Below are 16,512 nucleotides of genomic sequence, written 5' to 3' on the forward strand. Positions count from 1 at the left end.
AGTACACGCAGACGTATTCAGCCAAAAATATATGTTTTTTTTTTCTTTTTATTTGCATCCTTGGGTACCTAACTCGTAAAATAAATATAATTTTATTAAATGTATTAAAGTAACTGTCCTTTCTTAATATATTTCCTTTTAAAAAATTTCACTTTATCATTGCAAGACTTTTTATAGCAATTTAATTAGTAATATAAACATTTTTCTTTGTTTATTTGATACATATATATATATATATATATATTATTCACATCCAATAAATTACTTTAGTTGTTTCATTACGATTACGATACTGTTTCGTAAAACGCGATACATACTTTATATTTTTGTTTTGAGGTCATTACATTGCACACGATTTTATCCGATGCGCAACCGAACGATACACGAACGTCATCCGAAACAGAAAGAAGGGCGATGTTGAACATAGCGAAGATAGACAGCTGTCGTTTCATTTTCAGCTGATTTTTGTGTACGCTGTGAATATCAACAGTGATCCTAGCTTTTTGTAAAATACTCTACTGAATAGTTGTTTTTGTATAACTTTTGTTTGAAGAAAGAGCAGAGCGAGGGTGTCGTGGGAACAATCGAGAAACGTTTACCATCGAACAAAGGGAGATGGTTCATTGAGCGCGGGCGGCGGGCAGCGGGCGTGACGTCACGCCGCGACGAGGCCGATGCGGCGGGGATCGTGACCGGAGGAGCGCGGCGAGCACGCGCAGCGGAGCAGGCCAGCCTGGCCTCCAGTGACTCCGGGGACGAGGGCCAACGGCCGCCGCGCAAGCGGACGCGCAGGCTGTCGCCGGAGCCGACTATGCATCAGCCGTGCACCAACGGCGCTCACCTCAACGGTGACGCCGCTCGGAATGGAGACCTATCGCCAGGTCTTCGCATGGGCCAGACTGACCAGGAAATTGTCCGTCTCATTGGGCAACATCTCCTATCTGTTGGACTTGAGTGAGTTCCATTTTTATCATTAATTGAATCTAGAAAGTAAAATTATGGATTCTTCTATATAGACAACATAAATATTTTAAGTATGTAATAATCTCTACTGTATATGTTTCAATTTCACCCACAGATGTTTTTTGTTTACTTTACAACAAAACAAATTTAGTACACAGTTATACAGATGTTCACCCTTTTGATGCTTTGTCTACATGATGAAATTACAACTTTTTTATGCATTAATTTGCACTAATTGAGTCTGCTTTATATTTTTAGAATAATAAATTAGTGAAAGTTTTATGCTTGCTTAGTTATTTGTCATTGTTGTTGAAAAGATTAAAAATAGTACTTCTTTATTTAAGAGATAAGAGAAAAAAATTTAGATCTCTATTTATATTTTCTATAGATACCTATTATGCAGAGTAAATACTTGTGAGTAATACAATTGGAAGATTTGTCAACAGTCTTACTTCTACTTATTGTTTAAATCTACAAAGGAATCTCATCCAATGAGAAAATTGAGGCACTACTTGTAATACATATTTGAAATAAAAATAATTTGTTTATTGATTGATAATGCGATGAGGATGTTTTCTTTTAGAGGATAATGATTAATGCAATTGTAGTCTTTGTCTAGTAGGAAAATAATTATTTAAAGTGCATCAGTAATACTTTTAATATAATTGAATAATTAACTTTGCAATATTATACAATTTTAAATAAGGTTTTGTTGGCTAGGCTTTGTGTTTTTTTAATACTGGCTGAATGCATTACTACTATTCATAGAAAAAAAAACACATAATAATAAGGAATATGGACCAAGTGATGATCCAGGTCCTTTCCTCATAGACAATAACATTAAATTAGATAATTATTTCAATTAGTCATGATATGTTAATACTTTATCTGTTCTTGGTTTTTAATCTAGTCCAACAAAACAAATTAGAGTTATTAATTGTTTTGTTAGGCCAGTTTAACAAAAGAATAAGCTGGCTGGATAAAGTTTTGGGAAATACACAAAATCTTTATAGTAAAAAGAGTATATTCCTGGTTATTATAACTGTGCTATAGTATCTGTTGCTTTGTGTAAGCTTGGGTAGGTGCCACCCACTTATCATACTTTGTTCTACAAAGCAGCCCTATTAAGTATACACTTGTGTTCCAGTTTGAAGGGTTCTCTTTCTTCATATTTTTGGTTCCGTGTGGTTGGTGGTTACGGCACAATAAGGCATAGTTTAACATATGATGGACCAACTATAGGACATGTAATACTTATCATTAGTGACATTTAATACTGACCTTTTGCATTGTCCACATACCGATCAAAATATATAATATGAAAAAAACAATAAAGTTAGATGTTACCTTGGGTATTACTTTTTCAATGTGTTTTCGAAATGCCACAAAGAGCAGTTAAGTTAATAATAAAAACAAACAAACACACATATACAATTATTAAATGTATTTGAAAGCACTTTTGAATTGATAATCTAAAGAGTTACTAGAATAAATTATATTTTATCATGGATTCTCTATTCTATGTATGATTGTGATTTATTTTATTGCTTTCTTCTTATGTAATACAATGTATTTATTCATATTAATATTTGAAAGTGTTAAAGATTTTTTGCTTGATGTCAGATATGTATGTAATGTAATGTAATTAATTCTTATTGGTATATAGTTACAATATTCCCGAGTGCTAAAGATTATAAATTATATTTACATCACATAATTGTCGGCGCGTTTCTAGTCTTTACTAATATTATAAATGCAAAAGTAACTCTCTCTGTCTGTATGTCAATCGCTCTTGTAACCAAACTACTGAACCCTATTTGATAAAATTTGGTATGAACCAAGCTTGATAGTCAAGCCCGAAGTTGCAAGCGAAATATTTATATATAGCTGATTTCTGTTTAAAGTTAATAACAAAAGTATTATAATAGAAAATATTTTCATGGTTTAATGAGTGCACTCATTCATTAAATTATATCACAAAAATAGTAATTCATACCAATATAATAAAGTTGGTTCCTTTTAGTACATTTGTATTGCAACACTCTATCTAGATATATAAATAATTTAAATTTCTTACTTTGTGTTTAACAATACATAGAGTAATAGTAATAAAGCACGCCAATATAAAAAGTGGGCTCCTTTTAATACATTTGTATTGCAACACTCTATCTTGATATATAAATAATTTAAACTTCTTACTTTGTATTTAACAATACATAGAGTAATAGTAATTATACACTCCTATATCGAAAAGTTGGCTCCTTTTAGTACCTTTGTATTGAAACACTCAATCTAGGTATGAAAATTATTTAAACTTCTTACTTTGTTTATAGCAATATGTAGAGCAGCGCTTCTTAACCTTTTACAGTTCACGGACCCCTGGGCAATCAAGCACAATTTCAAGGACCCCTTAATAATAAAAAAAAACATTAATAATTTTCTGAACATTTATTTTAGTATCTACTATATATATATTAAGAAAAGTACTTAGTTATACAAAAACGTTAGTGTGAAGGTTGGTGCTGCTTTTTTGCAACTAAGTTAGTGATGTTTGGGTTGATGTTGCTATTAAGTTGTAATCTCAAATCGGATTCCACATGCAATCTGTTTCTGTATTTATTTTTAGTATATACCAGAGCAGAGAATGCCTTTTCACAGAGGTATGTGGTTGAGAAAAGCAGCAAATGTTTCAGTGCTTCTTCTGATATTTCCTTATAATCTTTTTTTACATTCAACCAAAAACTTGACAAAGAGAATTCCTTGAAAGTTCGTTTCAAAGCTGAATCACAGGATATTTCGATTAATTGATTTTCCTGTACCGTTGTCAAGCCAATGATATCAGTAACGTCTGTGTTGAAAGGGTCTACTATCCAAGTTTTATTTTTGTCGGGTACTGGAAAATAATTCCGAAACGAAGACCTCAACGTGCGGAGGTGTTTAATCATTTCGTCTTGTACTTGTGTTGACAACGTTGCTTCACCAGAGGATTCCAAAAACGCTGCCAGTGTAGGAAAGTGATTATAGTTTTGTTTAATTGTACGATTAGTCCAAAGGTCAATCTTTTTTAGCATCGTTTCTATTTTATCTTCAACTTGGAAGATGTTGTTATCTCTCCCTTGCAGACCCAAGTTCAGCTCGTTAAGGGCATTAAAGATATCAGCTAAATATGCTGCCATTGAGAGCCATCCAAAGTCATTAAATTTATCAGCATGTTTATTAGCTCCGCCTACAGAATTTTTCAAAAAGAATATTCTTATCTCATCTCTCAGCTCAAAAACACGTGACACAACTTTGCCACGAGATAACCAACGTACTTCAGCATGCAATAACAACTGCTTGTGAATGCTTCCCATTTCTTCACAAATCATTCCGAAAATACGGGAATTTAGAGGCCTCGCTTTAATAAAATTCACTACCTGCACTATGTCATCTAACACTGTTTTTAATTTTTCTGGCATATTTTTAGCAGCTAATGCCTCTCTATGAATGCAGCAATGATGCCAGACAATAGATGGATTCATCTTCTTTACGCGCGCCTGAAGTCCTATTCGTGTACCGGTCATAGCTCGAGCACCATCGGTACTAACCGCCACACATTTATCCCACGGTATTTCATGAGTGGACATAAATTTGTTCAATACTTCAAAAATAGCTTCACCTGTAGTATGCGAAGGCAGAGGCATACAGAATAATAAATCCTCATTTATACCGTCGTTGTGTTCGTAACGAACATATGCAAGCAAGTTTGCATCATTGCTAATATCTGTGCTCTCATCTAATTGCAAAGCATAAAATGTGCTCGCTTTAACGTTCAAAATCAACTGCTCTTTAACATTTCCTGACATTTCATCAATTCTACTCTTCACTGTACTGTTTGATAACGATATTATGTCCAATTCCTTGGAAGCTTTGTCTCCCAACATAGCAGAAACCATAATTTTAGCGCACGGTAATATTAATTCTTCGGCGATGGTGTGAGGCTTACCACTTTTTGCAACTAACAAGGATACTTGGTAAGACGCTAATACAGCATTTTCGTTATTGGTCCCAGTAGCAGTCTTCATCATTGTTTTTTTGCTTCGCTCTAATTCCGAAGCTTTAATTTGGAAAAAGGATTTAGATTTCTCACGAAGATCTTGGTGTTTTGTTTCTAAATGACGTCGGAGTTTGGCCGGTTTCATTGACTCATTCGACAAAACTTCGTAGCATATGACGCACTGAGGTCTTTCTTCGCCGTTTAAATTGGTACTTGTGAAACCGAAAGCTAAGTATTCGTTGCAAAACTTTCGACGTTTAACCTTTGAAGTCGAAGATTTTTCATTTGCTTCGTCTGAAGCGGAATCATTTGATTTTAACCAGCGTTTCATTGTCACAAATAGTCACAATCACTTTAAAAACGTAACGTAACGTCTCCAACGCAACACAACACAAAACAAAACAATGCAGGCGCAAGCACACAACACAAATGATTACTCGGCGCTAGTGTCAGGCGCGGGCGGTGCGGGGAGAGTTATAGCCTGCACGCACATTTCGGACTTCACTTCAGTCTCGGACACCGTCGCTGGCGCACGTTCGCCATGCTAAAAGCGTAGCGATTACGAGAGACTTTTAGTTACATTTATTTGTTATTATTAAATGGTCCATAGATGAGACTACGGACCCCCATACCTATACTCGCGGACCCCCAAGGGTCCGCGGACCACAGGTTAAGAAACAATGATGTAGAGTAAAGTATAGTATCTTAGTAACCGCTGACTACTCATCAGTGGCGGATTTACCAATAGGCTAAGAAGGTCTAGGGTGGCAAATTTAGCCCAAATTTGTTATTATCTTACAGAAATAAAAGAAAAAACTTATATGTATACACATTACGTCCGTAATCCGTATACTCGTCACTACATAGCGGGTTGGAAAAATAATCAATTAACTAACAGAAATATCACCTAGTTTATAAGTCATATTAATAACGGGAAAAAACCGATGTAATGAGGACGATAGAACACAAATCATAAATTTTGCAAAAAGAAAGTAGGGGTGGCAAAAATTTAACAGCCTACTAGCGGCAGATTTGTAAATCCTCCACTGCTAGTCATATCTGTCTACGAGTGTTTCTGAGACAAGATATTCTGTCACTGTGAACTATCTACTCACGAAATTCTAATTACGTACACTAGCTAGTGTAATTACAGGACAAGGGCACTTGAGTGAGACTTAAGTTCACTGAGTGACAATGATGATAAGGTGTAGTTAGCATTTGTTATAGTGCCAACATCGCATTTCGACATATTAAGACCACTTTCTATCAGATGCATTCTATAAAAAAAACATGAACAAAAAACCAGAGATAGGTTTTAGAGGTTACAATACGTTACGTAACAGGTTATAAGATTATGATATTACAAATTAGAACATATATTATTAGATTATACTGGTTTGTATAATTATTTGTGATCTACCTTCCAAAGTAGACTTAGGGCATTTTCTACTCCACAATAACAATTTTATTTAATAACTCTTTAACACTCAAAGTGCCAAATTCTGGTTTCAATCGGAAGGTAGTTCAATGACGATAATAAGAAAAACCAAATCCCATCAGGCGCAGTGCATCGTTGCTGATGGAGGAATCAGGACTGCACTTGGAGCACCCGGCGGCCGCCACGTTTCGGCAGCACGTGCTGGCCGGCGACTGGGTGAAGGCCGACCACGACCTGGGTGTCCTGCACGATCTGCTGCGCGACTCGCCGCACGTCGACACGCATAATCTCTCTGTGAGTTTTGTTCGCTACTCCTAACATTGCTTTTCTCCACAGTAACGTATAATTTTGTCTCGACCGTGAGTGTTTAATCGCCTTACGGTTTCTTGTTAGTCAATTTCATTATCTACAACTCGTCACTGGAGCCGCTCAATTACGTGACCGTCGTCACGTAATTCAGTCTGACCGAACGGCGAGTGCGAAGCAATGTATGGTTTAAAAAATGTAATAATTCGGTCGCTCCAGGAGATGAAGTTCGTGGTTCTGGAACAAAAGTACCTGGAGCACCTCGAGGCGGGGCGCGTGCTGGACGCGCTGCACGTTCTGCGGAACGAGCTGACGCCGCTGCAGCACGACACGCCGCGCGTGCACCGCCTGTCAGCGCTCATGATGTGCGCGGACGCCGCCGAGCTGCGCGCGCGCGCGCACTGGCCGGGCGGGCCGCCCTCGCGCGCCGCCGTGCTCGCGCGCGTGCAGGCCGTGCTGCCGCCCGCGCTGATGATGGCGCCGGGCCGGCTGCGCGCGCTGCTGGCCCAAGCGGCGGCGCAGCAGGCCGCGCGGTGCCGATTCCACGCCGCGCCGCGCCCGCCGCTCGCCCCCCCTGCCACCACTACCGCGACCACCACGGTGGCGGTCACCACACCACCCGTGGACCCTATCCCCTTCTCTCTGCTCGCGGATCACCACTGCTCCGCCGATCAGTTTCCTATACACTCGCTGCAGGTACTGGCTACTTTAAAATAATGTATTGAAGTCACATTTCCAATTTAGCTAGAACTTTTAATAATCGAAACACACTGGTTTACACTTTTACAATTTTATTTCTCTCTCTACAATTTCGACGCGTCCGTATAACTTTTCGAGAACATTCTGCATGCTTCTACCCACATTGTCAATCATACCGCTTTTTTTAATTCGTTTATTTGTCTAGTGTTGCTATTTTAAGTATATTTATTAGTAATTATTTTAAATTAATAATAAGTGTTATTTTACACAATAAAAGTCTATAATTAGATAATTATGACTTATTATTTAGCTTATATTATACACAATTTACCTAATGATCCTTTAAAAATATATATCTATATTATCTATATAAATAGGTAGGCTTACAGTATTATTTATAATTTTATTTGCCGCGATTTTTGGGTGAAGCTCGTTTTCATTAAGTTAATCTATCTTATTTTAACGAGAGGAATACTTTTTGACGCCAGGTGCTAAACGAACACTGCGACGAAGTGTGGTACTGCAAGTGGTCGCCCGACGGCTCCAAGCTGGCGTCGGGATCGAAGGACAACACTGTTATGATATGGGATTTTGACCCCATAGCCAAACGACTCTCCTTCAGGTACACTCTTTGTGCTAATTAAATTTGACTAACATATTCGAATAGTATTCAGCATCATCTCATTTTTAATGAATGCCTTACAGAAAGTCCCTGGAAGGTCATTCATACGGCGTGTCGTATCTATCGTGGAGTCCGGACGGCCGCTACCTCATCGCCGCCGGGCCCGAGGACTGTCCCGATCTCTGGATCTGGAATATGGAGGTAGAACACTATATTCGAATAACAACAACAACAACAGCCTGTAAATTCCCACTGCTGGGCTAAAGTCCTCCTCTCCCTTTGAGGAGGTTTTGGAACATATTCCAGCACGCTGTTCCAATGCGGGTTGGTGGAATACACATGTAGCGGAATTTCTATAAATATGTCACATGCAGGTTTCCTCACGATGTTTTCCTTCACCGCTGAGCACGAGATGAACTAACCACTGGGACATCTCGTCCTCATATTCAAATACAATACAATATAAGCCATTGTGTTTGTTTGTCACACGTGTGTAATGCCCGTGCGTGCGTTCCAGACGGAGCAGTTGCATCTGAAGATGACGCACTCGCAAGAGGACTCCCTCACGGCGGTGGCGTGGCACGCCTCCTCCGACAAGTTCGTGTGCGGCGGCGCCCGCGGACAGTTCTACCACTGCAGCCTCGACGTGAGTCTGCCTGCCGCTTGTACAGACTAGCTATATCCCCCCCCCCACTGCGTCAAAGACAAAGTCAATAATCCTTATTCAAAACTAGCATTGCCCGCGACCCTGTACGCGTTTGAATTTAACAAAAAAAAAAAAAAAAATTGTAGCCTAGTTAGTTACTCTTTATTATATTATTGCCAATGAAAGTCCCGTCAAAATCGGTCCAGCCGTTCCAGAGATTAGCCGGAACAAACAGACAGACAGACAGAAATTATAAAAAATGTTATTTAGCAATATGTACCGTGTACATACACATGCATTTTTATATTACAAATAGACACTTCAATTTTGTTATATATATATAGAAGTGTATACACTTGCTTATTGATAGTCATAAATCTAACACCGGTTCGGTTTAAAACCTCGGACCTGAGAAGAACCGGCGAAAGAAACTCACTATATACTAAGGTCCGTGTGTAACCTTGACGACCTCCGTGGTCGAGTGGTGTGTACACCGGTTTTCATGGGTACGCCACTCCGAGGTCCCGGGTTCGATTCCCGACCGAGTCAATGTAGATTATCATTAGTTTTCTATGTTGTCTTGGGTCTGGGTGTTCGTGGTACCGTCGTTACATCTGATGTTCCATAACACAAGTGCTTTAGCTACTTAAATTGGGATCAGAGTAATGTATGTGATATTGTCTCATGTTTATTTATTATTTATTTATTTAAGAGTTTAATTTTATAGTTGAGCGTTTGTACCAAAATCAAAAAGTTGGCTCCTTTTAATACATTTGTATTGCAACACTCTATCTAGATATATAAATAATTTAAACTTCTTACTTTGTATTTAACAATACATAGAGTAGTAGTAATAATGCACGCCAATATAAAAAGTTGGCTCCTTTTAATACATTTGTATTGCAACACTCTATGTAGATATATAAATAATTTAAACTTCTTACTTTGTATTTAACAATACATAGAGTAATAGTAATATTGCACGCCAATATAATTAAGTTGGCTCCTTTTAATACATTTGTATTGCAACACTCTATCTAGATATATAAATAATTTAAACTTCTTACTTTTTACTTAACATCAGATCAGAGTAATGTATAGTACGACACAAATTAGATGTAGCATCGGAAAATGCAATGGAATGAAAATAAAACCGATCACTGCCGATTTACACAACCAATAGAAATAGCTCCCTATCGCGCCATTCGACGATATTGGTCGCTGTAGATTCACGCGTCAGAGAAAGCAAGTGCATGTATATCGACGCGTCAAATTGACGAATATATTAAGTCATATGATATTACAAGTTATTACGTTTGTGTAAAGATCATATTCGCATCAGAAATAGATATTGATAATTTGGGATAGCGTACTTAATTGGGATGTGATCGGTTTTACGAATTTTGCCGATGCGACATCTAAGTCGTGTCGTACTATATGTGATGTTGTCTCATGTTTATTTAACCGAGCGTCGTTTCTCAGGGCACGCTGCTCAACAACTGGGACGGCGTGCGCGTGAACGCGCTGGCGTGCCGCGCCGACGGCAAGGTGCTGGCGGCCGACACGCACCACCGAGTGCGCGCATACGACTTCGCCGACCTCACCGACCGCAACCTGTGAGCCCACCACCACACTGTTGACCACACTGTTACCACCACCTCCACCTCACGTTCCATATAACTACCACCAGACGTGCTCTATATTTATGAAACAATTGCCAATTTTTTGTCATTTATTAATTACCTTATGATCCTACCTGAGTGAGATCCTAACCGATGATTGAGGGTTAAAACCCAGGCAAGCACCGCTGTTTCATGTGCTTAATTTGTGTCTATAATTCATCTCGTGCTCAGCGGTGAAGGAAAACATCGTGAGGAAACCTGCATGTGACAAATTTCATAGAAATTCTGCCACATGTGTATTCCATTAACCCCCATTGGAACAGCTTGGTGGAATATGTTCCAAACCTTCTCCTCAAAAGGAGAGGAAGCCTTTAGCCCAGCAGTGGTAATTTACAGGCTGTTGTTGTTGTTGTTATCATTCTACCTATTTCTGTCAACCTGCCAAAACTTATTAATTAGATTTTAATGAGACTACCATTATACCCTACTACTGTTTTTCGAAACTATTTTACTTTAAATCTTTAGAAACAAGCCTCAAGGCAAAGTTTCTTAGTAAATAATGGTCTTACATGAGTTGACTCCCCCGACAGCATCCAAGAGGAACACGCAGTGATGGCGATGACTCTGAACGCGGCAGATTCCCTGCTACTACTCAACGTGGCCAACCAGGGCGTGCACCTCTGGGACATACGTGAGTTTTTGGCTGAGTTTATTAACTCACTAAAAAATCTAATTTTCCATCTTCAAAATTAATATACTTATGATAAGTATTTTAATTAAAGCGTCACTATTTGTATTTACAAGTAATATATATACTCATGTTAAGTGTTTTAAGTTAACAAGTCACTATTTACTTAGTTAGTTTTATTCAGTAGAACAAACGTTCTGAACTATAAAATTAAAATCTTAAATAAATAGACATGAAAGAAGAATAATAAATAAACATGAGACAACATCACATACATTACTCTGATCCCAATGTGAGTAGCTAAAGCACTTGTGTTATGGAAAATCAGCTATAACGACGGTACCACAAACACCCAGACCCATGACATAATAGAAAACTAATGATAATTTACATTGTCTCGGTCGGGAATCGAATCCGGGACATCGGAGTGGTGTACCCATGAAAGCCGGTGTACACACTACTCGACCACGGAGGTCATCTTTAGGAGGACGTAAAATGACAACATTAACGTACGAAAGCATTCGAATAAAGTAATAAATATTGATTTAAATCATGTCTGATTGCATTACAGGTGCGCGTGCGCTGGTGCGACGCTTCCGGGGCCTGTCGCAGGGACACTTCACCATACACGCGTGCTTCGGCGGCGCGCACCAGGACTTCATCGCATCTGGCAGCGAGGACAATAAGGTGACCACACGATGAATTCTATCACATAAAAACCCGCAATGCACAGAGGTTTAATATTAAAGGCTACTTGGTGGTAGGGCTTTGTGCAAGCCCATCTGGGTAGGTACCACCCACTCATCAGTTATTCTACCGCCAAATAACAATACTCAGTATTTTTGTGTTCCGGTCTGAAGGGTGAGTGAGCCAGTGTAACTACAGGCACAAGGGACATGACATCTTAGTTCCCAAGGTTAGTTGCACATTGACGATGTAAGGAATAGTTAATATTCCGTACAGCGTCATTGTCTATGGGCGATGGTGACCACTTACCATCAGGTGGCGCATATGCCCGTCCGCCAACATATACCATAAAAAAAAAATCTGCAATGATTTGTAAAATAATTTGCAAGATTTTTACTTATATAATTACGGTACAATTAATGCCACCGCATTAAAAAAACAAGCCATATAGTTTATATAATATAGGTTAGGTTAACCTAGGTTTTTTTATAAGTATCACGGTAGCATAGTAGCGAAAGACGGAGAGGGTACTGCTGGATTTTTAGTGGGTAAACCCAGTGGTCCTAGGCGCACTCGGCGACCAGGAAACCGGGGAGTCCCACACCCCCCCCCCACTTTCCGAACATATACCATAAAAAAAGGGGTGCCTATAGATTTAAATAAAACTAATTATAACGGATGAATCGCGTATATTAATTATTTTTAAACATCCCGACGTTTCGAGCACTTTGCAGTGTTCGTGGTCACGGGTAGACTGTCTACCCGTTATAATTAGTTTTATTTAAATGTGTAATAATCGCGAAAATTTAAGACAACATTATAATTTGTTCGCGTTAAGAATGCAGTGAGTTGTCATTTTACTGACTGACCAATCAAATCTTTTTTAACAGCAGGGTGAAGGTGTATGCATATTTGTGTTAAAATTCCAACAAATTGTATTTGTTTTAAAGACTAAGTATAATGAATTTAAAAAATACACATTAAAATAAAAAATCAAATCGGGGTGTTTAATCAACAAAATTCTAAACACTATATACAATCGTTTGCGAATCTTGCCATCGCGATGTAGAAATTTACATATTTTGACATAACGTAATCTAGTAGCTATATGTTACATTAATTATTACGTGTACAGCTTGAATATAAATATATAAATAAAAAAAATTTAAATTATAAAAATAAAAATATCAGTTAATAATTAATTAAATGTGAACTTGACTTTGTAATTTGAAAAGATTTGATTGGTCAAAGGGGGCGGAGTCAGGCCGGTAAACAATGACAACTCACTGCATTCTTAACGCGAACAGACTATAGGTGCCTATAGATATCTGTGGAGGTAATGTCACCGGGTGTATCCGTTCGCAGGTGTACATCTGGCACGTGGGCGGCGAGGAGCCAATCGCAGTGGTGTCGGGGCACACGCGCTGCGTCAACGCGGTGGCGTGGAACCCGCGCCACCACGACGTGTTAGTCTCCGCTTCCGACGACTACTCGCTGCGGCTGTGGGGCCCGCGCGCGCACCAGCACTAGCGACCACCGCACCACCGCACCACCGCACCACCACACCACCGCGCCACCACACCACCGCGCCACCACCCGACTGACATCGCCCGCCGCGGTGTGAGCTTCTTAAATTGAAGTCGAGAGAAGATTATTTTTTACCACCGCGCCACCACCCGACTGACATCGCCCGCCGCGGTGCGAGCTTCTTAAATTGAAGTCGAGAGAAGATTATTTTTTACCACCGCGCCACCACCCGACTGACATCGCCCGCCGCGGTGCGAGCTTCTTAAATTGAAGTCGAGAGAAGATTATTTTTTACCACCGCGCCACCACCCGACTGACATCGCCCGCCGCGGTGCGAGCTTCTTAAATTGAAGTCGAGAGAAGATTATTTTTTACCACCGCGCCACCACCCGACTGACATCGCCCGCCGCGGTGCGAGCTTCTTAAATTGAAGTCGAGAGAAGATTATTTTTTACCACCGCGCCACCACCCGACTGACATCGCCCGCCGCGGTGCGAGCTTCTTAAATTGAAGTCGAGAGAAGATTATTTTTTACCACCGCGCCACCACCCGACTGACATCGCCCGCCGCGGTGCGACCTTCTTAAATCGAAGTCGAGAGAAGATTATTTTTAAAATACCGGAGGAATTACTCACAGCAACCGAACACTCCCTTCAGATATATATTATAATACAGAGTATACAGATCCGTCTCCTGAACAGCAGAAGTATTTTATTACGAATGTGATTTACTTTGTCCGGGAACATTCCTTGAATCAAGGATGACAGTCTATAGAGATCGATTATGAAGAAATTATTCGAGTTGATTATAAAAATTATCGTCACTATGTATTATTCGATGAAGTGTTGTGCGGTTAATGTCCTTTCATGTGATCGATATAAATAGATGGTTTTATATTAAATGTAATTAATTTGCTAACGGTACTGAAAAAAAATCACCAATGAATATATTTTGTTTCTGCAACGGTATTCATTGTTGTACAGTGATGTGAAATATTTATATTTTGATATACAAATGAAAGTGTGTACTTAATTTTCTTTTATCGGAGGATGTGTCGTTTTAAATTGTTTAATGATAGATGTGGAAGTTATTATGATGAAAATTCTCAATGGAAAGGAAATCTTTATAAGATATATCATTGTTATGTGCAATGCGAGTGCCATTTCAAAGTGCAATAATATCGGTTTTTCCATTACAGTACATCGAAACTATGTTGAGACACCGATGGTGTGCACTCAGCTTTGATTGGAATCGATGTAAACAGTCGAGATAAATACAGGAGATTTGTTCATATGACAAGTATAGCACGACACAACTTATATGTAGCATCGGCAAATTCAATAAAACCGATTACTGCTGATTTACACAACCAATAGAAACAGCTCCCTATCGCGCCATTCGACGCTATTCGTCGCTAAATGTTCTCGCAAATTGACGAATATATCAGGTCATATGATATTACAAGTTATTACGTTTGTGTAAAGATCATATTCACATATGAAGTAAATATTGATAGTTTGGGATGGCGTCCTTAATTCGGATGTGATCGGTTTTACGAATTTTGCCGATGCTACATCTAAGTTGTGTTGTACTATACGTTAAGTTTAAGAACTAGTGCGCACTGGTAACTTTTGTCACGGTGACTGTTTAGTCACTCTTGTCGAGTCCGTGAATATGTACAGATTCAGACACAAATGTCACGTCGTAACGTGCGCGCACCTCCATACATATTCATAGACTCGACAAGAGTGACGAAACAGTCACCGTGACAAAAGTTACCAGTGCGCGCTAGTTCTAACTCGGCGATTCGAACATGAATATTAGAAAATTTAAGGTTGTGTCAGACGAATGTCCTTGAAAATCGTATTTTGTTACGTGGTTTGTTTATTAGATTAGACACGCGGGGCGGTCGCGTCCGCGTGCGTAGGTTAGTTAGAATAAGCTTTCTATATCAAAATTTATGAACTGATGGTATATTTGATAATTGAGACAATGACGTTTTTTAGTATGTTTGGTTAATTATGAGAATAAGCCTTCAAGCCGTCACAGTAGCTTCCGACGTAAGGCTCGATGCACACTAGCTGTTAGCTGCAACGTTTCGCTAGTGTGCATCGGCCTTATTGCTATTGAAGATATATGAGATGTCTATTGAGGATTGGTTTTATAAGTTAGCGAGCGAGCACTCGAGCTTGGAGTGATATCTTTGAATGCAATACTATAGCTCTAACGGTGTTATGTATTAGTGCGTTAAGTGATTTAATATAAAGTCGGTCACCGGAACGAACTTAGAATAATAATTTAAGACTGTACTATAGCTATCGACGGTTGCACCACCACCACCACTACTAACACTGAATCTCTCTCGAGGTTGTCTGCCGGCGGGCCGTTGCAAGGACCGTCACGAAACGTCCGAATGATAATGACTTGTTATCTTATTTAGTTGTATGTACATAATGCCTAAATTGTAAGGTTTGAATGTCACCATTCGCCGCCCTCAGCGTCCACCACCCCCGCGCCGCCCTCACAGGATATCACGCTGTCAGTAATTCGAGATAGATATTTGTATTCGTTGATTTAACGCTTTAATTGTTACGAACTCCGGGACCATACATACACACCACACTCCCACATACGAACAAACTCACCTAAGAAAAATTTGAAGAGTCCATCGAGGCCTATTTACCGAATTTACAATCTGTGATTTTAGAGTATTTCCTAAATTTCCCGGCACAATATAAATTAGCATCGATTCGAACCATGGTTTTAGAACGGGGCAATGTCCGCCGGCTTGTCGAGACGGCGTCCGGAGTTCGAGTAAGAGTTCGTACCAAATATCAGACGATAGTTGCGTGAGTGTCGTGTGTAGAAGTACAAAGAGCGATCGATAATAAATAACCTAACGTTAGCATAGAGTAGAAGGTGGCGATTGTTATAAATAATTATTATATATCAATAAATTTTTTATCGTAAAAATTTATGTGTTTTATTGTTCTATGTGTGTATACCCAATTATTTACATAAACCTACATAGCTTATAAATCTTTATAATAGTATTATTAGTACTCTAAAAAAATATTGAGCTGAAAATTAACTAGAAATTTGTAATCCAAACTTTTTTATATATACAAATAGGTTAGTAAAAGAACATTTGATTCGTCATTCAGACATGTGGCATTATAGTGTTGAATTAAATGTAAAACTATTTATAGTTAAAAATGTGATGAAATACATCGTCTCAAACTTTCAAGTCAGTCGTTAAGTGTATAATACTTTCGGTT

At 39.0% G+C, this 16,512-nt stretch overlaps 1 protein-coding gene across 2 annotated transcripts; it reads left to right on the forward strand.

Moving 5' to 3' along the window:
• The first annotated feature begins 316 nt into the window (after window positions 1-316).
• Window positions 317-14,448, forward strand: LOC124532047 (WD repeat-containing protein 26). 2 transcript variants are annotated; one of them, XM_047106674.1, is made up of 11 exons: window positions 317-476; window positions 554-954; window positions 6,560-6,731; window positions 6,963-7,439; window positions 7,931-8,064; window positions 8,148-8,265; window positions 8,582-8,710; window positions 10,193-10,326; window positions 10,923-11,023; window positions 11,592-11,707; window positions 13,073-14,448. In XM_047106674.1, the coding sequence occupies exons 2-11, from the start codon at window positions 812-814 to the stop codon at window positions 13,235-13,237; spliced, it is 1,689 nt and encodes a 562-aa protein (XP_046962630.1). In that variant the 5' UTR covers window positions 317-476; window positions 554-811; the 3' UTR covers window positions 13,238-14,448. The 2 variants fall into 2 exon arrangements, with proteins under 2 accessions (XP_046962630.1, XP_046962631.1); XM_047106675.1 differs by having other exon boundaries at window positions 317-469.
• Window positions 14,449-16,512: the final 2,064 nt, after the last annotated feature.

Source organism: Vanessa cardui, chromosome 8 (genome assembly GCF_905220365.1).
Source record: "Vanessa cardui chromosome 8, ilVanCard2.1, whole genome shotgun sequence".
Classification (NCBI taxonomy): Eukaryota; Metazoa; Arthropoda; class Insecta; order Lepidoptera; family Nymphalidae; genus Vanessa; species Vanessa cardui.

What these genes read in the sequence shown, in the direction of transcription:
- LOC124532047 (XM_047106674.1), top strand. Translation starts at nt 812, where the DNA reads ATGCATCAGCCGTGCACCAACGGCGCTCACCTCAACGGTGACGCCGCT. An exon ending in TCTACCACTGCAGCCTCGAC is followed by an intron (nt 8,711 to 10,192) that starts GTGAGTCTGCCT and finishes GTCGTTTCTCAG; the next exon opens with GGCACGCTGCTCAACAACTG. An exon ending in GACCTCACCGACCGCAACCT is followed by an intron (nt 10,327 to 10,922) that starts GTGAGCCCACCA and finishes CTCCCCCGACAG; the next exon opens with CATCCAAGAGGAACACGCAG.